Source organism: Mirounga angustirostris, unplaced genomic scaffold (genome assembly GCF_029215605.1).
Source record: "Mirounga angustirostris isolate CCGP_5_RB_7025 unplaced genomic scaffold, mMirAng1.0.hap1 SCAF_8, whole genome shotgun sequence".
Taxonomy (NCBI): domain Eukaryota; kingdom Metazoa; phylum Chordata; class Mammalia; order Carnivora; family Phocidae; genus Mirounga; species Mirounga angustirostris.
In genome coordinates, this window is record NW_026991716.1 from 49309741 (window position 1) to 49334621 (window position 24881).

At 39.7% G+C, this 24881-nt stretch overlaps 1 protein-coding gene across 13 annotated transcripts in view; it reads left to right on the forward strand.

The window, feature by feature from the left end:
- MLIP (muscular LMNA interacting protein) overlaps nucleotides 1–24881 on the forward strand; it is a 250825-nt gene that overhangs the window by 220102 nt on the left and 5842 nt on the right. For 10 of the 13 annotated variants that reach the window (XM_045867032.3, XM_045867027.1, XM_045867033.1 and 7 more), the window contains 2 exons: nucleotides 20478–20531; nucleotides 20657–20696. The exons of 1 other annotated variant lie outside the window; for it this stretch is intronic. In XM_045867032.3, coding sequence (XP_045722988.1) covers nucleotides 20478–20531; nucleotides 20657–20689 — 87 coding nt within the window. In that variant the 3' untranslated portion in view covers nucleotides 20690–20696. The remainder of the gene's footprint in view (nucleotides 1–20477; nucleotides 20532–20656; nucleotides 20697–24881) is intronic. 2 more of the 13 variants (XM_045867028.2, XM_054505412.1) reach the window with 1 other exon arrangement.

Genomic DNA, 24881 nt, shown 5'->3' on the forward strand with positions numbered 1-24881 from the left:
CCTTTTTTCTGGGGTTGCATGCAGTTTCCAGTGAGCTCGTGGAATGCTTCAGCATAGCAACATAGGGGGGTAGGGATGGGGAGGCAGTAGACATCTGATCTTTCTTTGCCATATGTGGGCTCTGGTATCCACCAGGGTATCCTCAGTCCTATCTCGTGTATGACCATCAGTCCTATAATACCCTGCTGCATCCTTCTTTCTTCCTCTGCATGGCATGCCTTGATTGACTCTAGGTTAGCTACTTCTGAGCCCCTCAAGCCTCTATGGGAAAACACAGTTACCTCCATGCTGGGAGCAGATCAATTTTTGTGAGGCCCTCTCAAAACCATCAACTTAGATCCTCTACATATCCTTCACCACGCTTCTTTTCCTGCCCCCCTATTTGTAGAAAACTCTGGGAGTCCATCCTTATGAATGTGCCTACCCACTAAAATGTATTTGTAACCCTGAAATCAATACTCACTGCCCTTTTGTGGTCATTTGCGGACATGTGAGAAACAGTGAAATGTGATTGGCCTGTGCACGTGTTCCCAGCTGAGGTGAACAAGGTGATTTTCTGCCTTCTTGTTTGAACTCTCATGCTGTAAGCAATCATTCTTGTCATGGTCCATTGAGTACCACATGTTTTGTGTATTTGTGTTTTATCTTGGGGGTTTCACTATTCAAAATGGCCTTTCAGGCATAGTGCTGAAGTTCTGTCTGGTGCTCTAAACACAAGAGGGCTACAATGTGCCTCACAGAGAAAATATACATGTCAGGTAAGCTTCCTTTTGGCATGAGTTACAGGGCTGTTGGCCGGTAGCTTCAATGTTAATGAACTAATGATATATATTAAATAAGATGTCTTTAAACAGAAAGACACATCTAACAAGACTGTGATTAATTGATGAAAAAGTAATCGGACTCGCAGGAACTTAATCTTATATTTCATCTCGGAGCAATGGTTCAGGACTTGCTAACTCCATGTTTGCAGTGACTTTATAGAACATAACTACTGTAAATAAGGAGAATCAATTGTACCTTTGTTTTGGTTTCGCTGAGAAGAGGATTCATATACAAGTAGTTAATTTGGGAGGTGGTTCCAGAAAACACCAGTGAAGGAAGTGGGGAACTGGAGAAGGTATCTAATAAAGGGCAAGTCACCAGGTGGGAAATTAGAGCTTGAGTTTACTGGGGAATTCTAGGAGTCAATGCGGACAAGTCAGAGTTCGGCAATTTGAGGTGGGGGGCGGGGAATCCTGCTAGCCTTTATTTGAGGGCTGTGCTTGGGGGAGAGGAACATTCATTCCCAGAAAGAGCCCTCAGGCAAAGAGGAGACTTGTGAAATTCACAGGCTGGTAGTTAAATGTCAAGGCCTGAGATGACATAGGCAGGACAGTAATTTGTATTATATCTATTCACAACTTCTATGTTTATGATCTAGATTTGAGGTTCAGGATCCTGCAAATCAAAACTTGGGCTAGCAGAGCACAGGAGAATTTTTTTTATTTTGGACATATTATGCCCTGGGCCATGTATAATGCCTGAAACAATAAAGGGTACAGAGGAATTACAAGTCTGGGTGTGGGTGTGTGTGTGTATTGTGGGGGGTTACGATTTTAAAATTGTGTCTCATCTGGAGTCATTTTGATGTAAGAAAGATGTTAGGGTTTGAAGCCGATGGCCAAGAAAGAATTCTTGAGATGCCTTTGGTGCAAAAAGTGGTTTTCTTAAAGCACAGAGACAGAACGCATGAGCAGAAAAGAACTGCACTGGGGGTCATGAGGAGTGGTACATTATATACTTTCAAATCAGGAAGGGGTTAGAGATAGTGTAAGTCTCTAAGGACTTTTGGAAGCAAGGTTTCCAGGACCTTGAGAGGGCTAGCTATTGTTAGGAAAATATCATTTATTACCGTCTAATAAAACTTTAGTCATGAGACCCTTCAGATGTATATCAGTGGGCCATATGCTTGGGGGATGATTGCCAACATGTATCTTGGGTGGGGTAGAGATAAAGGAAGTTTCCAAAGGAATTTTTACATGTTAAAGTAGACTCTCAGGATTCTGGGGGTCAGGCTAGGATTGTCTTTTGCCCTTAGCACAGCATTAACATGGAGACAGCTGAGTTCCCAGAGGAATGTCACTTTGCCTGTTTCAAGGACTTGTCAATGGGCTCTAAGTAGTAAGGAAATTAAATAATTTTTCTTCTGCCTTTGTTTCCCACATCAATTTTACCAATCCCCCCCCCATTTTGTAATTCATATAGAAATGTTTATCTTCAAAGTTAATAAAGTACCATGCACAACATACCTGTCAGTGTCTAGGTCAAAGACTAGTGGATCCACCCTCTGTTTTTGAGAATTCAGTTCATTTGGAAAGATTCCTTTTCCTAAGCACCACTTAGATGTTGCCACAGGAGTCTCAACTACTTACTGTCCTGGCCACAGGTAAGGAGACAAACCTGCATGTAACGTGCAGAAGTGAAAGTTGATCTCCCTCCATAACCTTTTTTTCTTTCCTGCATCCTCTGCCTCATTTCTTCTGTCTCGTACTCCCATCATCTCTGAGGCACAGCTGTCTTTTTAAGTCAAACCCAAATTCCAGTTCTTCTGGCTTACTTTCATTTTCCCACTGAAGCATTCAGCTTTCTGTACTTTTTCCTCTTTTCTTATCCCAGCTACATTTTCTACCTTGTATTTAGCACAACCACAGGCCAGGTGGACAGGATGTTCTCTCTACTGTTTTCTCCCCCGAGTCTCTATTCCGCCTGATTTGCACCAGCAACAAACAAGAAAACCCACACCAGGCCTATGAATAGGGCCAAGAGGAGGGAGAAGTAAGCCTTCACAGACGGGGCTGACTTCTGATGTGCTGGCGGGAGCAAGGCTGGGATTTCCTACTCAGAAGGCTCTATTTACAGTGAAAGCTTGCGAGGTTGTATGCGTAAGAATAGCATCTTTATAGACAGAGAGACTGCTTTGAATCCCCAGGAGAACACTGACAGCCATTCTGAGGACATCTTCTCTTTCAGTTTTCAAAAAATTACATTATTCGGAGGCCTTGTTTGTGACGGTGCCATTTTTATTTCACTTTCGGTTTCTAAAATGCATTATCCTTGTGCCTTGTTTGCAGCCATTTACCATGTTCTTGTATTTCTAGTCTGCTCCTGTCTCATCCAAGAGATAAGTGTGGCCGGTTTCTTTACATAGGAATCCTCCCATTGGCTCCGCTGCCATTAAATTCTACTGTATATTTTCTACGCAAGCATTGGGGCTACCTAGCTTTTTCTAACATGTTCAATTTAAGTATTATCTCTGGAGTAGACCTTTGAAAAATAGCTTTCACCCACGAGCAGGAGAGAGTTAATTATTTATCTCCCACCTCCATTCTTCCTGCCTGGAACCCCTCCAGCCCTGATCACTCCCATTTGCAGATCCCAGGCTGTGATCAGGAGGACTAGAGGTCAGGGCAAGACTTTAGTAGGACTTTCATGGAGAGAGGAAAACGTATATTCCCTGTGTAAGACGACCTGAGTTCTGATCTGTCCTGGACATTTTTGTAAAAGTGTATCCATATGTGTTTTTCCACTGTTTTGGGGAAAAAAATTTACTTTTAAAAATAGTTTTTTGAAAACAAATATTTTATAGATCTACCAGTGTTAACAAACCACTTGGTAATACATATTTTAATATTATATGATTTCAATTATTTCCGTGCCCCTTGTCCTTATTAAAGTGTCCAGTTTGATCAGTGAAGTAGACTTATAGTTGCTTTACCCATAGTGAAATGCAACAAAGGTTCATCCACAGCCTCTATTGCTGAATTAATTTTGTTGAATAAATTCTTTTATGTCCATGTTTAGAAAAGTAACCCAAACTCTTGCTTTAGTTTCCTTATTTATAAAATAGCAATAAAAATTGAATCTTTAGGTGTGCCTGGCTGGCTCAGTGGGTCGAGCATGAAGCTGTTGATCACCAGGTCCTGAGTTCAAGCCCCACTTGGGTGCAGAGATTACTTAAGGAAATTAAAAAAAAAAAAATGTTAAAAAAAGTAGAATCTCTATCATAGGCTTTTTACCAAGATCGAGTGGAACTTTCATGTTCCAACTTAAGTACCCAGTTTTCTATATTTTTCAGCATGCTATCTGTTTGTAGAATTTTGGTGCTGGAGTGAAGAAGCAGTCCATAGATATAACTAGGAGAACCTTAATCTCATCTGAAATGGCTTTGTTCCTTTTATTACAACGTATTCATTCCTTTCATGCTTTCAAATTTATTCACATATGTATTTGCTTTACCTCTGATTTCTCACTCCCCTTTCCTTTCTCCCCATAGTCAACTATACTATTTTTTCATCTGTTTGAATATTTTCTTCCAAATGTTGCATTATTATTTTGTGTACATATAATTTCATTTACAGAAGTGATTTTGTTAACACACACTTCACTCTTTTTCCGTGGATTTATTTTTCCTCTGGAATAGTAGGATATTGCACTTGGTTCTAAAACTTTTACTTTAGGACCAAAACTGGGCTCATTTCATGAGAATTACATGGGGAGCTTTAGAAAAATGCAGATTCCTGAGACTCACTTAAAACTCCTCAACTCATAACTTCACTGGACTGGATGATCTTAAAAGTTTTTACCTCCTCGGGGCCCCTGGGTGGCTCAGTCCGTTGAGCATCTGCCTTTGGCTCAGGTCATGATCCCAGGGTCCTGGGATCCAGCCCTGAGTTCCTGGGGTCAAGCCTTCCCCCCACCTCCCATCATAGGCTTAGGCTCCCTGCTCAGCCCAATGTCTGTTTCTCCCTTTCCCTCTGCCCCTCTGCCCACTTGTGCACTCTCTCTCTCTCTCTCCTAAATAAATAAGATCTTAAAGTTTTTACCTCTTCAAAGCTTTCTCATTGGTAGCAAATGTTTCCTCTTTTGTCTTTTAAATTCTGTAATGATTTAGCAAGAAAATAAACTTCATTATGAAAAATAAATTAACAAAGAAAAATTATACTGACATTAAAAAGTACTTGATTATATTTGGTGATTTCTCATATAAAACTTTTTCAAGTAAAGGGAAACACAAGTATTAAATGGTATATATAGTATCTTAGGTCACAGGTTTTTTGTTTTTTTTTCCCCTTAATTAAAAAAAAGTCATAAAATGTTAGGTTGAGTTCTTAATTAAAATTATTCCCATGTGCTTGTAACATTTACAATTGGTCTGAGTGTTTATATATCCAGCATTCATGGACTTATTGAATCAGAAAGTACATTTTTTTTCCAGTACACTACTTCGATTATTAAGTCATTTCTCTTTGAAAAAGTACCGAAGCTGCCAACATGTACTTTCTTATGATTTACTTTTTAAGAAATTAAAGTGCCTTTTTCATAAAATGAGATTTTAGAACATACCAATCCTTTATATTAGAATTATGTTTTTGCTAAGGAAGCTGAAACATTTAACTTGAAATGTATCTTATCTTTACAATACGTCAACAGAGTATTTACTGAGGGGTTTTTATGAGCCTCTTTTGCAAGCAGCTGCTCCTGAGATTATAGATTAAGAATAAAGAGGAAATATAACTTGTCTGCAATGACAAAGTGAGAGGGAAGTGAGCACAATGGAGATATTTTCAGTCCAATTCCATCCATTATTTGTGTTTTCTAGGTAAAGGGTCACTCCACTTATAATAAGCCAAGGACAAGACGTCTGTTAGAATAGTGTGGGGACCATTTTAGCCATATGTATGATGAATGAGAAATACACAGTTTAGGGAATGGGGAGGGTGGAACCCCTAAATGTAATAGTGAACTCACTGGGAGATTTGAGCTCTATTGTCTTTTGTTTTCACATCATGGAGTATTGGGGGTTGGCAATGGACTCTGGAACCTCTGATGAGGTTTCCTGGTGGTGAGGTACTATATGAATGAGCTAGGAAGACAGAAGAAAGTATATCCAGGATCAGTAGGTAGGAAGGTTTCCACCATAAACTGGCTTTAGCCTATTCCTAGGTCATGAGCATACATCCTTTAAGGCTTTTGGAGAGCTCACCCTATAAAGGTTGGCTTTTCTCACTTTGTTTTTCTCCATTTGTTCTCCTCCTTATTTATTTTCAAATTTAGTCTATTTGTAAAGTTTGTATTATTTCCATTATTGGGAATATCTTAACTGGTAGTATCATTGCATGGCTACTCAGAAAATCGACTCTCTGAATCTACAGAAATGCAATAAATGAATTAACTTTTTAATATTATAGGCGTGTTTCCAACGTGGGTTAGCTCATCTGAAAGGAGAATTTTTTTTCTTTTTGAGGTTTCTTCTGATATTTTAACAGAGATTAATCAACAGAAGTTATGGCAGATTGTGATTTAGCTGGAGAAGGGAAAATATAAAGTATTCTAAACTTCACCTACTGGTTCAAAGGCTGAGAGGGCTTTGAAATTTAAAAAAATTGTTTTTCTAATGTAAGCTGTAAATATTTGGATCTAAAGATGTGAAAACTCTTTTACAGATGTATTTCAAGAATAAAGCAACACTCCTTTGAGATAAGCAGTTTACAATTGCACATAGCTTCAAAATGAGAAAATGAACACCAAGTTAAGTAGTTTGGTTCAAGGTTACAAAACCCTTGTCTAACTAACGGCCCAATTCCCTACCAGTAACAAGAAGCATAGACTTTGCAACTTTTTATTCCAACATGAAGTCTTGGAACCCTGGAGCCCGGAAGTTGATATATTTAACAAATGTATTTATTTCACAAAGATTTACTAAGTATCCCTTAGGTGTCTCTGCTGGCCTTCCTCTGAAATCAGGTACAGGGAAATGTAAGGGGCCTTGGCCAGCTATATTCTTCTCTACTTGGGAAAAGCAGAAATTAAATATGCAAAAAAAATCCATTACTTAATGATAATTGTGGCAACTGCCATGTAGAAGACAACTGAGTAGTTATGAGTTATAGAAGTCCTGATGTATCTGATGAATCAGGAAGGACTTCATGAGGCCATGATGTCTGAGCCGAGGTCTGAAAAGAAGCTATTTGGGGGCCTGCTGTCCACTCCAGTGAGAGGGAGTAGCAGCAGGAAGCTTGTCAGGTGGGAAAGAAAAGGGACAGGACAAGCAGGAGCAAATGAAAGCAGGCAAGCAGGCCAGAGTATTGAAGAAGCAAGTGGGACCGGGAACTACCATTTGAAGTTAGCAAGAAGTAAGACTGCCAGACAGCTTTGCATCCCTGGGGGCCCTGGGTTAGCAGGATTTGTGAGAAGAAAGCAGGGTGTGAGTTGAGGGGTCACAGACATTTTGTAAGAAAGAAATTCATATTTGGAAAAAGTCGGCAAACATTCCAGTTTATTTTTATTTTATTACTTTTTAAATTTAATGTTTTAAAATGTATATTTTAAATTCTGGTATGATTAGCATACAGTGTTGTATTAGTTTTGGGTGTGCACTATAGTGATTCAACAACTCTATACACTGCTTGGTGCTCCTCATGGTTAAGTGGACTCTTAATCCCCTTCACCTGTTTCACCCATCCCCCACCAACCTCCCCTCCAGCGACCACCAGTTCTCTAATTTTGAGAGTCTGGGTTTTTTGTTTGTCTCGTTTTTTTCTTTGTTTTGTGTCTTAAATTCCACATATGAGTGAATTCATATGGTATTTATCTTTCTCCAACTAATTTCACTTAGAATTATACCCTCTAGATCCAACCGTGTTGTCGCAAGTAACATGCCACTCACTTCACAGACAGCATTTCATTTACATTTCAAAACAGTCAGAAAGTAGGTTTTAATCTCTTTATTTCACATACAAAGAAACTGAGGCTCAGAGAGTGTAAATAATTTGTCCGTGATTCCAGCAAACTAGCTTCAAAGCTGGTGCTTAAAATCAAAGAAATAGCATCACCACCTTCGCCAACCGCCACCATCCTGGAATTACAGACTTGTGTCTGGTCCAGCAACAATGCCTTATAGGCCAGGACTGGAACTAACCTCGCTGAGGTCATCCGACTTCCTTCAGTTGACAGATGAGGAAACCGGAGACTGACGATGCAAAGTGACACACCCAAGAGCACGGTTGTGAGTTACGGGAAGAGCCTGGGTTTATCATGAAGTCCTCAGTGCTCCTCACCTTGCAACCCCAGGCTGCAGCCATTTTCTGCAGCCACGGTTCCAAAGGTTAGTGGTTAAGAGAACCACTGTACGTCTAACACTTTGACAGACTGGCAGCCACATTTACTGAAAGAAGTCATCTTGGATTTTGGACTCAAAACTTCCTTTTCTCCTCTTCATTAATAATAACTGTTTTTGTTCCATCGACATAATTAGAAATCCTTCTGTGTGAATAAACCAAGGTAATTTATTTTCTATCATCACAGAGATAAACCACCTGGCTCTCAATTCTGAAACTCTTCTGACAACTTTGGGAGTTCATGGGAATTAGATAACTGTTCGGGTACTGTAGAATAGAGAACCTTTGAGGTGGGTGGAATAGGAGAAAAAGCCAACTCAGAATTGGTTTTTCATGTTTTTGGATTTTTCGGGAAACCAAAACAGGGGCACTGTTTACCTATGCCAAATTGTTTTCAGAATGGATGATTTGTATAATATGTTCATAAAGGACATTCTGTTCAAAATGGGTAAATGCAAATTAATTGGGCTTTTGACATTAAAAAATGAATGCCGGTGAGTAGATATTTTTAAGAGAAGCAATTCTGAAAACTGAAGTATCAATCATATTCTGTTGGGTTCTCCACTAGAGGGCAAAAAGAACATTTCAACACAATAGATGCCTTAATGACAGGCTGGCATTTGAAACCAGCCATGGTTCAGGTTATCTAATTGCCAGTCAGCATTCTTAAAATGTACTTAATGTAATCACAAACAGTTGACTTTTAGATTTCTTCCAGGAAACCGAGAACAATCAGTTTTTATATGCCTGTCCCTGAGCTCATTTGTTGTCACCTAGCTGAAATTTTTCATTATAACACTTTTAATAAGATCATTTGCAAAATTACGAATTTGCTAATTGGAAAGAAATGTGCAGTAGGAGGTAGGGTGCATGGCATTTTTTAGTGAAGAAAAGTATACTTGGAGAACGATGATTTTTAAAGCTCTTGTAAAATAACATTCTGGCCCCTTAGAATTTATTGCCCATGCTTGTGTTTTTATAGGCATAAAGAAAATAAACGGCCATCAGTTTGCACCTTGTTTAGGGGGAGGCACAAAGGAAAAATGAGCTTGTATTTCTTTTTTTAAAGATTTTATTTATTTATTTGACAGAGAGATAGAACAAGTAGGAAGAGAGGCAGGCAGAGGGAGCAGGGAGCCCGATGCAGGGCTTGATCTCAGGACCCTGGGATCATGACCTGAGCCGAAGGCAGCCGCTTAACTGACTGAGCCACCCAGGTGCCCCATGAGCTTGTATTTCACAGCACTCAGCCTCCCCCGTCCCTTCCCTAGTGCATGGTATCTAGATCAGGTTCTTTGGAAGCAGAGCCTGAGACAAGGGTTCAGGTGTTTGTGATTTATTGAGGGCGTGCTCTTCAGAAAAACTTTCTATGAGAGGAATGAACACTAATTGAAAAGGGCTGAGAGGGGCGCCTGGGTGGCTCAGTTGGTTAGGCGACTGCCTTCGGCTCAGGTCATGATCCTGGAGTCCCGGGATCGAGTCCCGCATCAGGCTCCCTGCTCGGCGGGGAGTCTGCTTCTCCCTCTGACCCTCCCCCTCTCATGCTCTCTCTCTCTCTCTCATTCTCTCTCTCAAATAAATAAATAAAATCTAAAAAAAAAAAAAAAGAAAAGGGCTGAGAGCAGAGCAAATGTGTTCCCAGGTAGCAGTCAGCCTTGTCCTAATTCACAGGGGAGAAGGGAGTGTAAGTTGCAAAGTTATCCACCCTTGAGGAAAAGGTGCTGACTTTTGATAGCCCTGTCGGTCAGTCTTTGGTTGTGGGCCATGATGTGGGAGAGCATCAAGAAACTCAGTTCAGGATGCTCTCCTCAGTTGAGGGCGATGGTCTGTAGAAGGAGGCATCTGTTGGCCCAGAAATATAATAAAAACCCTGATGGAGGCATTCATCTATGTAAATTGAGTCCTTGTAAATTGAGTCTCTCTCTATATATGTATGTGTATATAAACGTGTGTGTTTATATATATGTGTATATGTATGTGTTTATAAACATACATATGTTTACCTTTGAGCACAGTTGTTTATCTAAACATCCTTTAATGCTATAACTTATTTTTTAAAATGTCTTTTGTATGAGGTTAATCCACATGAAATCACCATTATTCAACAGTTATTATTCAAGTTAGTCAATGGTTCTTGACCTACAAAAGCATAAATTTTATCAGTTTTATATAGTTCAGCCTACTTGCTTGTCTCATTGCTTTATTTTGTTATCCTTTTACTTATTCAGTGTAACAAAAGCCATTTATACCATGTGGTATTTACATAGTGAAGGAGTCTTTTATTTTGAAACTTCAGGACAGAATGTTCCTATGTGGTTTCATCTTGCTTAATATAACCACTGTTTTACTCCTTTCACTAAAATGAGCATAACATTTTTTCAGATTTTTAAATTTGTTGAAGTTAACCCATGTGTGACTGATTTGATACAACTCAGACATTTCATTTACAGCCATGAAATAATAATACCCGTTTGCCCTCAATAAGCCATATGTTCCATATGTTCTGTGAATCAAATAGAAATCTTTTGCGGAAGAAATGACTGTGGGGTTGGAACCCTCCTCAGGTTGGTTAAAACACTATCTTAGTTCTGTTGAGGCATTAAGATGAAGTATAAGACCTCTCCTTTGCTCTCAAAGAATTAGAGGTCAACCACTAATCTCAATACTTTGTATTACTAAGAATATATGTTTGGGGCCCCTGGGTGGCTTAGTTTGTTAAGCGTCTGGCTTTTGATTTTGGCTCAGGTCATGATCTTGGGGTTGTGGAATCAAACCCATGTTTGGGCTCTGTGCTCAGCGGGGAGTCTGCTTGAGATTCTCTCTCTCCCTCTGCCCCTCCCCCCTCTCTCAAATAAATAAATATATTTTTTAAAAAGGATATATGTTTATGATGGTCATATCTTCCTGTTCATTGACTTTTTTTTACTAGTATATAATGTCTTTTCTCGTCCCTTATAATTTTTTTTTTCTTAAGGTCCATTTTTAAAGATAATAACATTACTATTCCAGTTTTATATTGGCTCATATTGGATAGGTAAATCTTTTCCTCCTTTTATTTTCAGTTTTTATGTCTTGTGTGTGTATCTTTTCTCGACCATATGTTTTCCATTACTCTAATTTCTTATCTCTTCTTTCTAGTTTTCCACCCAAGAGATATGGCTTTAGTTCACTAGTTTAAAAGTGATTCATTCATTTTTTTTAAAGAATTTATTTATTTATTTGACAGAGAGAGACACAGAGAGAGAAGGAACACAAGCAGGGGGTGGGAGAGGGAGAAGCAGGCTTCCCGCTGAGCAGGGAGCCTGATGCGGGGCTTGATCCCAGGACCCTGAGATCATGACCTGAGCCAAAGGCAGTTGCTTAACCAGCTGAGCCACCCAGGCACCCCTAAAGGTCATTCATTTTATTTTGTTATGATTGCCTTTAGCCTGGGGTCCACATTGATGTTCATATACCCCTATCAGTATCTAAATCTTCTAGGAAGACAAGTCCACTTGGCCCCTTCCATGACTCTCATCATGTTGATGTATCGTATTCTAGATTTTCTTTCATGGCGACACCATTCTTACCCAAAGTGTTTTATTACCCTACCTTCCTGTATTTCTTGCCATATCTTCTTGCATTTGTTTTTTTCTTATTTGAGTCTTTGAACCAAGAAGGTTTTTTTTTTTTTTTTTTTTTTTCCCAAGAAGGTTTTTTAAGGCAGTCCTTATTTGGCAAATACTCTGAGGCCTCATATGCCTGAGAATATATTTTATGCTTCAGTGTTTCAATGACTATTTAACATTTATCAAATTCCACGTGATAAAAATATTAGACAAATTTGGTAGTAATGTAAGCATTTTTATCTTAATTTTCAAAATATCTCAGTCTTTGGAATGGCTGAAACCTACTAACATAACATAATAACATAACATAACATAACATAGGGGTTTTCTATGGGCTTCTACACTTAGTAAATACTACACCTATTATGGTTTGAAGTTTAAATAAAAATTACCATGGTTGTTAGGATGTGGTTCTGTCAGGAACTTAGCAAGGAGTAAAAGAAGACAGATTAACCAGAGAGGAGATTTTAAGTGGAGGGCTGCCTCCTGTATGTAGCCTGTTTGCCCCACCTCCTTATAGTTGGACCCCATTCCTCCATCTTTTCATACATTGTTTCACACTACAGTTTGTGAATGATGTGAGTCCTTCCTAACACTCTCACCATGTCTGTCATATACCTTTAAACTGTTAGCACACCCGCTGCCTACCCACCATCTTGCCCCAGCTCTTTGATCCTGCAGTGCCTACTGCAGCTTGGTCTTAGATCCCAACCATTCCTGAGGGATTTGACAGGGATTCTTACTTTCCTGAGTCTTATAGTCAGATGGCCCTCAGCTCATCTGCCGAGTAATCATTCACACAACTTCTCCCTCTTCAACCTCCCCTCCTTACATTCTCAAAGATGCTCCTGGGAGTGTAGTGTTAGGGGAGAGCAGAGTGGGGTCTGGTAGGGGTTCTCTGGAGGTCCAGGGGAGCACAGATTGGCCCCATCACATTTGTGCCTGTTCCTCCTCTTAAGAAACACTTTTCCAAATTTTTGTAATACACCGACTGACAACTGTTGACACACTCCTGGGTTCTGGGATAGGTTTCTTGCAACTTCGGATAACTGGTTGCAAATTAGGAACAGCTGGGATGAGACTAAAGCAGAACAGGAACTGAAAAAAATATTTACCAGGCTGAATCTTAATACAGAGCTGTTTATTTTCTATTATATGTCCCATTGGGATAAAAGAGCTAATAGCCCTTATATTCTATAGAAAAGAAAGAACAGGGGGAGAAAAATACTCCCCCACCAATGTCTTCTGTGAAGAAAGAGACATTCAGTTTATGATTGTATTAGTGTTAGTATGATATTGACTCAATTGAAAGCGATGTTTTGCCTGTAGTACCAAGGAACTAATGGTGTCCTTGAAGGATAGAGGAAAGACAGAGAACAAATATGCTTCATTGTCAATTCCAATTTCAGTTTCTGGAATTTGAGTCCAAAAATGGTGTTGGAATATAGATCTTGTTCCATTTTCGTTACAACCTGGGAGCTGTGCAATGCAAAAAGTGAATGGTGTAGTTAATTCTCTCAGGGAAGTGGTTTTCCAGGTGAGAAAGAAGCAACTCTAGATGAAAAATGTGGATAAACACAGAGATGTAGTACTTGTTTTCAAAACAGGCTGAACACAGAGTAGATGAGAAAAAAAAAATTCTATTAAGCTGCCCTTTAGAAAGTGGTCTTTAGAGGGAGGGATTCTAACTGTCCCAAGTCTATGCCTCCTGGGATGAAAGAGAAAAGACCAAGAGTAAAAATAGTATAATTTGGAAATGTTCAACCAGATCTCAAAAGACTCATTACAAAGATCAGAGCAGAAGATTCTTGTTTTCTTCCTGGTATTAGAGTGGTTATCAGACTTACTGGTACTTTCACTCCAGTATAATGACATTAATGATCAGCGCTTAATAGCAAGTTTTCTCTGGGTTTATCAGATTCCAACTGAGTTTATGATGATACCGAGGGAACACACGAAGGGATGTTGTGAAATTTAATAGTGTTTATAAAAGCTCATGCAAGGGGCAAGTGTCGCTGTTAAAAACTGATACTAAGGATTCCAGGGAGGAGTCTATGGAGAGTTCATTTTTACCATCACTGGAGGCACAACTTCTACCTCAGCTGTGCTTCCGGAGATTCCAAAAATGAAGGCGATTCCAAAACGAACTTTTTGTCTGAGACAGCATCATTTATCAATGAACAGAGCTGTGCTTACACAGACTCACCAAGTTATCCAACTAGATGAGGTACTAGAACTCATCTACTTAGGGCCCAGATTTTAAAGATGAGGAAACCAAGCTCAGAGACAAAGTGATGTTCCCTAAGTCACACAGGGAGTTAACGGCATAAGCAAAATAAAACAAAAAAAAATTAAGACTTTAAGTAATCTCTGCACCCAATAGAGGCTTGAGTCGGGGCTCGAACTTACTACTCTGAGATCAAGAGTCACACACACTCTACTGACTGAGCCAGCCAGGCAGCCCTGGCATGGGCAATTTTTTTTTCTTTTAAAGATTTTATTTATTTCAAAGAGAGAGAGAGTGCAAGTGAGCCTGTGAGAGCATGGGGAGGGGGAGAAACAGAGGAAAAGGGAGAGGGAGGAGGAAAGAATCTCTAGCAGACCCCAAGGTGAGTGTGGAGCCCCATGTGGGGCTCGATCCTAAGACCCCCAAGATCATGACCGGAGCCAAAACCAAGAGCCTGAGTGATGCTCAACCACTTGAGCCCCCCAGGTGCCCCTGGCATGGGCAAATTTTTAAAACCTTAGGGCAAAAATAGATGCTGCACCTTTAAATTCTAATACTACATATTTAAACTACTGATGTTTTGGAATTTTAAAAAATATTTTAGGCTAATGTAGATGAACTCTTTAGGACATAGGGGTAGGAGTAGCGTGTTTCTGCCTGTCACTGAGAGCAGGTGTTTCCTCATAGCACAACTGCCCTCAGAAAGGGAAAACTTGGAGCACTGCCCGTTTTGTACAAGGCATAGACTCATGAGCAGTGAAGTTGATCAGCTAGTGTTTGGTGCACGGTGGCTAGAGTATGATGGGCCCTAGCCCCCAGCAGCTGGAAGTCTTCACGGGAAATGAGACAAACCCATATTGAATAGTCTTCACTCACTTAACAAGCATTTGGAAGGGCTTCCTCTTTCCCATCCTGAGTGGAGTTGCCTAGCCTCAGTTCCTGATGTTCTCCAACTCACTGTGCTCATGCACTCTGAATTTTCTCCCTCTCTTCCCTTCAGCCTGTGAGTAATCTCTTTTCAGCTATTAACCCCGTATTCACTCTCTATACCCCTTCTTCCTACTAGGACACTTATCCTCTAGATTCAGTCTCTGGGAAAGAGATTCCTTTATCCTTCCAGACCAGGTCAGAGTGCTGTTTTGAACCCTCACAGCCCTCTGATCTTTTACTTCCTAACACACTATTTTGTGTTTGTTTCTCTATATTCCTGATGAAATCATTAAGATCTGTCTCACCCATTGCTCTGTGGTCTCCAAGGGCAGGGGCGATGTCTTTTTTTCACCTTTGTATCCCTAACATCTAGCAACAGGTCAGGCACACTAGCAGTTACTTAATTAAAAAGATCTGTGGTAAATTATGTAATTATATGACTGTAATACAGCTTAATTGATTAGGACATTTTGAATATAGTTAATTTCAGTTGTGAGTAGATAAATATTTGAAAACTATCCATCCCTCAGTTCATACAAAACTGTTGGCTGTGGCCTTCTTACTCAACCTGTGGTAGCGTTGGCATAAGCTGGGAGCCACTTAGAAATGCAGGGTCTAGGGCCCTCTCCAGACCTACTGTGTCAGAACGTAAAGATGGTAAGACTTCCCAGGTGTTTCCTGTGCACTGGGATATGTTGTAAATGAGGGATTAAGAACTCAAATACTTTCTTTGTCCAGGCAGATCCCCAAAATGAATGAAGCAAGTCAGTTATATAGTAGAAGCATGATAACAGGTGACTTCTGACCCTTGGTCTCCTCTTAGCAGGATGGTGGGGTCTGTGTTGACGTGAAGACCTTCAGCTTCATCGAATACAGACAGGTGGCTCTACAGATCTAGATGTTGGCAGGCCCGGTGTTGCAAGACCTTTAAGCAGTTCAAGAGAAACCAGAAACACAGACCTGCATGGAGAATCAGTAGCTTCCAACACGGACAACTAAATTCAATTCCTTTTCAGGCAAAAGAATTGCAAGGGTCAAACAGAACATACGTGTGTGATAGTTCTAGTTCCAAGGTCCCTGGTTTGCAAAATTTCATATAAATGAGGAGTTTTTTAGGAATGCAGTAACAAGTCCTAATTCCTCACTAATTCAGAATTCTTTAATTTTGCAGGTCAGAAAATCCTCTTTTCTTTAGCCATCTCATTCATTCATTCTTTCATTCATCTATTTACCCAGTAATCATTTAGTTGTACTCGGTGCTGAGCGGGTCCCGTGCCAGGTGCTGAGGACCTAAAAATGAAAAACACATAATCCACACGACTTCCAAAGGCTTAAGCTCTCCCGATGGCAATGTCATACTTATGAAATACACGGTTTTATGTCGACAGTGCTACAACAGTTTGTCACATCTATTTTTGAGAGATGTTCTTAGGAAGGCTGCATTGTAGCTGGGGTGGTTCAGAAGTCTAGATGGGCAACAGAGGTAGAAGGTACGGCTTACCAAAGACAAAAGGGAGTGAAGGAGATTTATGAGATGTGGTTCAGCCAAAAAGCAATTCCAAAGGACTAAATCCTTTTTTTTTTTTTAAGATTTTATTTATTTGAAAGAAAGAGAGAGAGGAGGGGCAAAGGGAGAGGGACAAGCAGACTCCCCGCTGAGCCAGGAGCCCGAAGCTGGGCTCCATCCCAGCACCCTGGGATCATGACCCGAGCTGAAGGCAGATGCTTAACCACCTGAGCCACCCAAGCGCCCTCCAAAGGGCTGAATTCTGAATAGCATTTGTAGCACCCTTGACGATTTTAAAATGTTAACATTTCTTCCAACACTTTCTCAGCTTCATGATTTCTGGCAGACAAGAAAACCTACTTCATCTTTGTGCAGGAGGGAGAGCTCCTTCACCAAAGCTAGAGCTTTGAATTCCGTTTCTCAAGTAGAGTCAAGACTTAATGGAGTGATTCAACCACATTTTGCATATTTTCTTTTTTTTCTAGTTGTCGGGGTTCTCATTTCTCCAGTTGGTTGGAGGGCATTTATCTGTCTTTGTTAGACAAGTTCCCGTTACCTCGGGAGAAGCAGTGACATTTACGAGAAAGCCACACTGGTAGCAAACGCTTCACGAGGCTTTATGAGTTTGGTGGCAGCTGTAATCAAGAGCGTAATAAAAACCAACTGTTTTGTCTCATTTCATCGGAGCTTTCTATTTCACTGATCCTCCTATGAATAGTGTTCTGATGATAAAATTAGTAACTTTTCATGTGTGTGTGTGTGTTTTGAGGCATAACAGTAATTTGCTTTCCAGAACACTTATGACCAAGTAAACTGGCTTGGATGACTCTGGCCTTCTACACCTACTCTCTGGATAGCACACCACTCACCTATTTAGAATATTTTATTTTATTTTATTTTTTTAAGTAGGCTCTATGCCCAACATGGGGTTCGAACTTAGACCCTGAGATCAAGAGTTGCTTGCTGTACTGACTGAGCCAGCCAGGTGCCCCTGCAGAATTTATTTTAATGTTTTAGTGTCACTGTCTCCATTCTGATTGTGAGAAGATTTTCACACCGTGTTTTATGGACCCCCCCCCACCCCTGCACCTAGCATCTCTAGCCCTCCTTCACTACAAAATCTCTCCATTCAGCAGAGATATCAGCATTCAGCATTATTTCTCTCCAGTGCTTCAGTGTGTCTTCCCTAATCAGTAACATAGCGACATGTCTACCTGATGCTTCCTCACTCGTCCTAGAGAGTAGGGGGTCTAGAGTCACGCAGGAAAATCTTGAGTCTATTCCATACTCCAAGACAATGCTTTAATCTAGACCTCTTCTTTATTCTCTCCCTCAGATTACTTAAATCTTCCAAGCACCTCCCCCTGCCCCCGCCTTCTGTATTTTGCACATCAGCCACATAGACATTTTTTGAAATGAAAATCTGATCACACATGCCCCTCTTCTTGCTTAAAGTACTTCTGTGGTTTCTCATTGCCTGGAGAATGAAGCCAGACTCCTTAACTGACACATAAACTCCATTGTATTATGTCTCCAGTGTGGCCCTTCATAGCCACACCAGGCACTCCTGACTGCTTCTGGCCTCTGAGTGGGGCACTCATGCCTTTAATCCGTGGCTTTTCCTTTTGTGAAATGGCACACAGCACTCCCTTCCCTTCGTCCCGCATCCCGTCTCCTGAGTACCTTCCTTGCATATTACCACTTCATCCTTGCTTTGAAAGCACAGTGTGTGGCATTTTCATCCAGCTGCCAGTCATGGCTCTACCCCATACTAGTTCCGGACCTGGAATAAGTCATTCTGCCTCTCCATGCTTTGGTTTCCTCATCTGTGAAACAGGGTAATACTAGTGCTCACTTCACCAGATTGTTGTGAAAACGAAACAAATACATGTGATGAATGTGTCATGCGAGTACATAATTATTATGGCTAAATCTGTTACCCTTCAAGGGTATTAATATCACATTTTATTTTACATTTTCAGTCAGTTTGAGGATAATACAAAGGCAAACCCACTATGATAAAAAAAAATCATAAATAGAAGAAAGTATTCCAAAGCCAAACATAAATGATTTGGGGATTATCAATTAATCAGGATTAGTCATTTTCTGTTCTCTTTTGTTGATTAAGGTAATTAACACATAGTTTTTGAAATTTAAGATTAAAATGAAATGGATTTAAATGAATGAGTACCTATATTGGAAAAAAGGAATGGAATATAAAAATAGGTATTACATAATTGCTCCATTACTTTTCTAGTCTTAGCTGAACATCTTATTGGAAGAGTTCCAACATTTTAAATTTTAGGATATTTATCCTATTCTATTTTAGGAGACTAGGAGAGTGAAAATTTGACATTGTGCAAACTCTGATGATTTATATAATTACTACTGCAGAGCCTAGGTATGCTAAAGAGTCTGATGCCTCCAGGACCAATTACCTGGGTCTAAGGTTTGAAATGGTACATAGGGTCCAGTCCTGAGCCATGCTGAAGATCTCAGGAGACCCTGATGAACAAGAGAAAGTAAGCACTTCCAGCTGATTTCTGGAATGCTATTTAGATCTCCAGTTGGCTCTAGGGCCAGATCATGCTTCTATTTAAAGCAAAGACCTCAGGCAGCCAGGAGTCCTGATGTTATGATACCCAGGACACTTCATAGTTGGGAACAGAGTGTAATGTTTGGGATTTAGTGAAACTATAACTTTAGGTAAAAACAGACTCCATTCTTTTTATTTATTTATTTATTTATTTATTTATTTATTTATTTATTTATTTATTTGAGAGAGAGAATGAGAGAGAGAGAGCATGAAAGGGGGGAGGGTCAGAGGGAGAAGCAGACTCCGCAGGGAGCCCGATGTGGGACTCGATCCCGGGACTCCAGGATCATGACCTGAGCCGAAGGCAGTTGCTTAACCAACTGAGCCACCCAGGCGTCCCAAAAACAGACTCCATTCTTGAAAATCTGCTGGCACAGAGGGAGGGAAACCTGAGGAAAGGTGAAAAAGGACCTCTTTGGCCTTCCCAGCAGCCAATACTGGCATGGTCCTGGGGCCGAGGCCAGATCACTGAGTTTTACTGGAGGATTAGGAAGTAGGCGCTCTTCTACTGAGTTACTGATCATATCAGGACCCGCCTGAGAGTGAAAACTGGGCAATTATTTTCATACTCCTGATTTGCCCAGGACAATAACAGAAACAAGGAATGTTCTTGGCACAACCCTGATGTTGGAATGAGGAGAGATGGCCAAAGAGAGGAGCAAATAGATTTATTATGAATGATAGCTCTCCCCTGCTTTCCATGTGCGAGGGTCCCTCATTCTGCCTCTCTCTTTTTCTTGCATTATCTATGTCTTTCTCCTATCTTAATAGGTTTAAGTGTATGTCTAATGCTCGGATGACCAATGCAATAATCAAATTCCTATAGAAGCACAAAACCTTTTCTGTGAAAAAGTCACTGTGTTGTAAACTACATTATAACAACATACCCTATAAGATTACAGTATTTATGAAGTCCTTGTATGTTGAGATTATTACTGTTTGCAGTAATGAACAATGCTTTTATTCCAGGTAAGCATTTACTATCTGTAGGAACATCTGCATTTACTGTGGGTCTAAGCATGATTTGTTTCTTCTGCTTTGGAGCTTTTCAATTTGAGGCCTATTGTGAGGACTGAGACATAAATATAGCTCATTTCCTCTCTGTGAAATCTGTCAGTGTGTTTTAACAATTCATTCAATCAATAAACAGTTAATAAGTGTCTATACCGTATGCCAGACACTGTTAGAGTTTATGTGGGATACAACGACACATAAGATGTGTTCTTATGCTCAAAGAATTCACCACTGCCAGTTTTTTTTTCCGTGTCAAGAATATCTTCCCTTGTTTTAATAACAAATCAGTTCAAATCAAATGTTTACACTTGGAAGAATCTACTATGATCAGCAATAATATACGTATGTCATTGTCTAACTATTTAAATGAAATGTAAACATTTGTTTCTCCTCACTTCTACCCCCCAATGTCATCCTGGGCATCTTTTCTGTGAAGCTGAGTCATCCAATGGTGGCTATTCCTGAACATGAAACTCTTGATTCCAAAGAGGTAAATGTAAGATACAATTAGAGATGTAGTTATCCATGTCCATGTGATATTAGATTGTAGAAATAAATCTTATTTAAAAAAATATTAATAAGATCATATTTTTATCCCCTTTAAAAAAAATAAAGCTAACTGGCCCACTTCGTGGTGTTCAGAAGTAACTGATAGGTGAGTAAGTAAATTCTTGCTTCTTAACATGGAAGGGGTTCTAGAGGTACCGATGTGTGTGGTACTTGATCACAAACCAGCTCCCCAGTGTCTGTCTTTGAGATTTCCACCTGGATTCATATGTGAAACCCTGTTGTCCTCTCTTGATGGTCAAAGGGTGTCTGTAATACGTATGGTGGGTCTTGTGAATCAGACACCCCAGTATCTCCTGCTGTCTCCATTTCAGCTCACTGGAGAATGTCTGCTGAGCTCACCGAGCCCTGCCCCTGATCCCCTGGTAAATTCTGCTTACATCAGGTAGCATGTAAGCAAAAACATGCCAGCTGAAATGTAGCCTCTGATTTTCATACAAATGTGTAGCCGCTTTTGGCTCAGGTCATGATCCCAGGGTCCTCGGATCAAGTCCCGCCTCGGGCTCCTTGCTCAGTGGGGAGCCTGCTTCTCCCTCTCCCTCTGCTGCTCCCCCTGCTTGGGCTCTCTCACTCTCTCTCTCTCTCTCTCTTTCTCGAATAAATAAGTAAAATCTTAAAAAAAAAAAGTAAGAAAGATTTAGATAGTATAGCTAGAGATTTGGATAGAGAGCTGGACAGAGTATGGTCGAGTTCTTAAGAGCACAGGCTCGAGGCAGTCAGATCTGGATTCAAGTCCTGATGGAGCAGACACTTCCCAGCTATTTCACTTTAGGCAATATACTGATTTCCCTCAGCCTCAGTTTCCTCATCTGTAAAATGGGAATAATAGTACTTAACTTCCTTTTGTGAAGATAAGTAAAATAAGGCATATAAAGTGCATAATACATTTTAACATATAGTAAGCGCTCAGTAAATTGACCATTATGATAATTCTCAATGCTGGCAAGAGTTCAGGGACAAAAAATAAATTTAAAATTGGAGAATGTCTGCTGACAAAATATAAATTTAAAAAGCTCTTTGTATTTTTATAAATGTTATACCAAAGAGGCAAAGAAAAAAAATTCTGTATAGGAATTTTTAATTTTCTGTTAATCAAGAGCAAGAATTACTGAACAGTGTTTTCTTCTTCTACATTCTCTCAGATAAAGTGCCTAATGTGAGGGAAGAAAGTAATTTTTAAAGGACTTATCTTTCAGAAGGGAGTAAGAGAGCTCATGCTTTAATTTCAGATACCCTTACAAATGAGGCATGGTCAATTTTACAGCCTTAAAGTTTAGAAAAAAAGCAAACATAATACAAAGGAGAGGTGGGAATAATAAAATTCCAAATAAAATGTAACTTTTCCCCAAGCAAATTTTCTACAATTTAGGGCATCTCATCTACTTTTCATAAACTGATGTTCCTATTGCTGCAAATTTTAAAACCTTTATCATATGAGACCATGTGGCTTTCTGTTGTAACATTAGGCATTAAACTAGAAAAGCGTGTTGTGAATAGGTGTGGATTTCTATCCTTGAGCACATCTTTGATTATTTTAAATAGGATTGGTTCCATGAGTATGGACCATATGGAAAAATTTTAATAGATGTAGCCAAAATACATTCCTGAAAAATTATAACAATTCACTCTGTTTTTACAGCTGTTTCCCTGTACTCTTGCCAGCATTGAGAATTATCATAATGGTCAATTTACTGAGCACTTACTGTATGTTAAAATGTATTATGCACTTTATATGCCTTATTTTACTTATCTTCACAAAAGGAAGTTAAGTACTATTATTCCCATTTTACAGATGAGGAAACTGAGGCTGAGGGAAATCAGTATATTGCCTAAAGTGAAATAGCTGGGAAGTGTCTGCTCCATCAGGACTTGAATCCAGATCTGACTGCCTCGAGCCTGTGCTCTTAAGAACTCGACCATACTCTGTCCAGCTCTCTATCCAAATCTCTAGCTATACTATCTAAATCTTTCTTACTTTTTTTTTTTAAGATTTTACTTATTTATTCGAGAAAGAGAGAGAGAGAGAGAGTGAGAGAGCCCAAGCAGGGGGAGCAGCAGAGGGAGAGGGAGAAGCAGGCTCCCCACTGAGCAAGGAGCCCGAGGCGGGACTTGATCCGAGGACCCTGGGATCATGACCTGAACCGAAAGCAGACACTTAACCACCTGAGGCACCCAGGCGGCCCTAAATCTTTCTTCCTTTTAAAATCATATTTTAGGGGCCTGGGTGGCTCAATCAGTTAAGTGTCTGCCTTCGGCTCAGGTCATGATCCCAGGGTCCTGGGATGGAGCCCTGCACCTGAGGACTCCCTGCTCAGCGGGAAGCCTGCTTCTCCCTCTCCCTCTGCTGCTCCCCCTGGTCATGCTCTCTCTCTCTAATAAATAAAATCTTTAATAAATAGATAAAGTAAATCATATTTTAAAATATTGACAATTTAAAAGGGGAATCATTTATTTCATATTTATTTACATTTAAAGAATTCTGTATTTTTGTGTTACTTTTGTCTGCTTTGTGCAGACAAATGCATTATGTTATGCATTTATCTACTGGTAGGGTAGTATTTTTCTTACTGAGTTGTCAATTCTCTTTACATATTAAGGATATTAATTCTCTGTCAAATGTGCTAGCCCTTTCAGTGTGATGGTGGCAAATTGTGTAATAGTAAAAAATTGGATAATTATGTCCAAAAATAGAACGACTGAATAAATTTTACACCTTCAATGAATGTTTTCCTAACTTTCCCATTCAACCATTGACTTAACAACTCGCTCTGCGTTTCTTGTCACTGATTAATTAGGTTCTTAACTTCAGTAACCTGCAGAGGCTTATCTTCTCTCCAACTCCAAAGCCATTCCTTCTGTCATCTGAGCTCTTTCTTTTTTTCGGACTAATCTCTACACTCAACATGGGGCTTGAACTCATGATGCCGAGATCAAGAGTTGCGTTCTCTACCCACTGAGTCAGCCAGGCGCCCCCAGATTTTACACATTTCAGATGAATGTAAAAAGAAATAATCAAATGTTCTGTTTCTTTCAAATGTAATAATTTTGGCTCAAACCCACATAGGTTGTTTCTACACAATAGGAGTGTTTCTACACAGTAATAGAAAATCAATTGGTTATTTAAACAACAAAGACATCCAGTTCAGATAATAAGTGCTGAATTAAGAACTTTTGAATGTGTTGCAAAAAAGAATAGCTTGGATGTCATATTTGCATTTTTTTGCACCAATTATCATAATTCTAGAGACAAAACTTAAAATTAAGCCAGTGGGTAAGATTAACAAAGGATGATTTCAACCTCAGGTTTGGAATACATGAGAATAAAGAAACTAAAGTTTGAAGTTTAATATTTATGAGAGATCGTGAGTTACTGTTGGTATTAAAAGAAATGTAAATAATTAAGCAAAAGGCCATTTTATTTTTCCAGTGTGCTGCATTTTATTTGTTAGTAATATTGACACATTTTAGAGCAATTTCACAATTTCTTACAACTCCTTATGATATGTGGGCAGACTGCAATATTGACCAGTATATTTTCCCCAAACCCTTTCTTTTTTATTTACTTGTCTACATGGCACCAACAAAGAAAATGATCTGTTTTTATAAAACAATTCTATTCTTATGACTTTATGCCCTAAGGAGTAACCCGTTCCCGTTAAATACCCAGTGAAAATAAAGAATTATGGAAAAACCTTGAACTGGATCTCAGAAATCCCCCCTTGTTTTTCTTTCATTTCCTGAAGACCGCAGTTTGTCTTTCTTACTACCAGAGACAGCGAGAGAGGGAACACAAGCAGGGGAAGTGGGAGAGGGAGGAGAAGCAGGCTTCTCACTGAGCAGGAAGCCCCATGCGGGGACTTGGTCCCAGGACCCTGGGGTCATGACCTGAGCCTAAGGCAGACACTTAATGACTGAGCTACCCAGGTGCCCCTACTTTGTAATTCCTTTAAAAACGAACAGACTTCAGGTTTCCCTGATTGGATTTGCCCATTGTTTTTATAAATCATATGATTTAAAAAATACACTTTAAAAGAACTACCTCAAAACAACATTTCCAGTTATAATCTAGTTCAGGGGTTTCTCAACTCTGGCTGAACATTAGAATCCACTGGGACTTTTTAAAAGCCCCAGTAGCAGGGTTTCACTCCAGGCAAACTTAGTCAAGATCTCTGAAGGGGGCAAAGGCTTTGGTTGTTTGAAAATCTCTCCAGGTGGTACAAATAGGCAACAAGACTTGAGATCTTCAAATTCTGGCTCCGTTCTTGATGGTCTA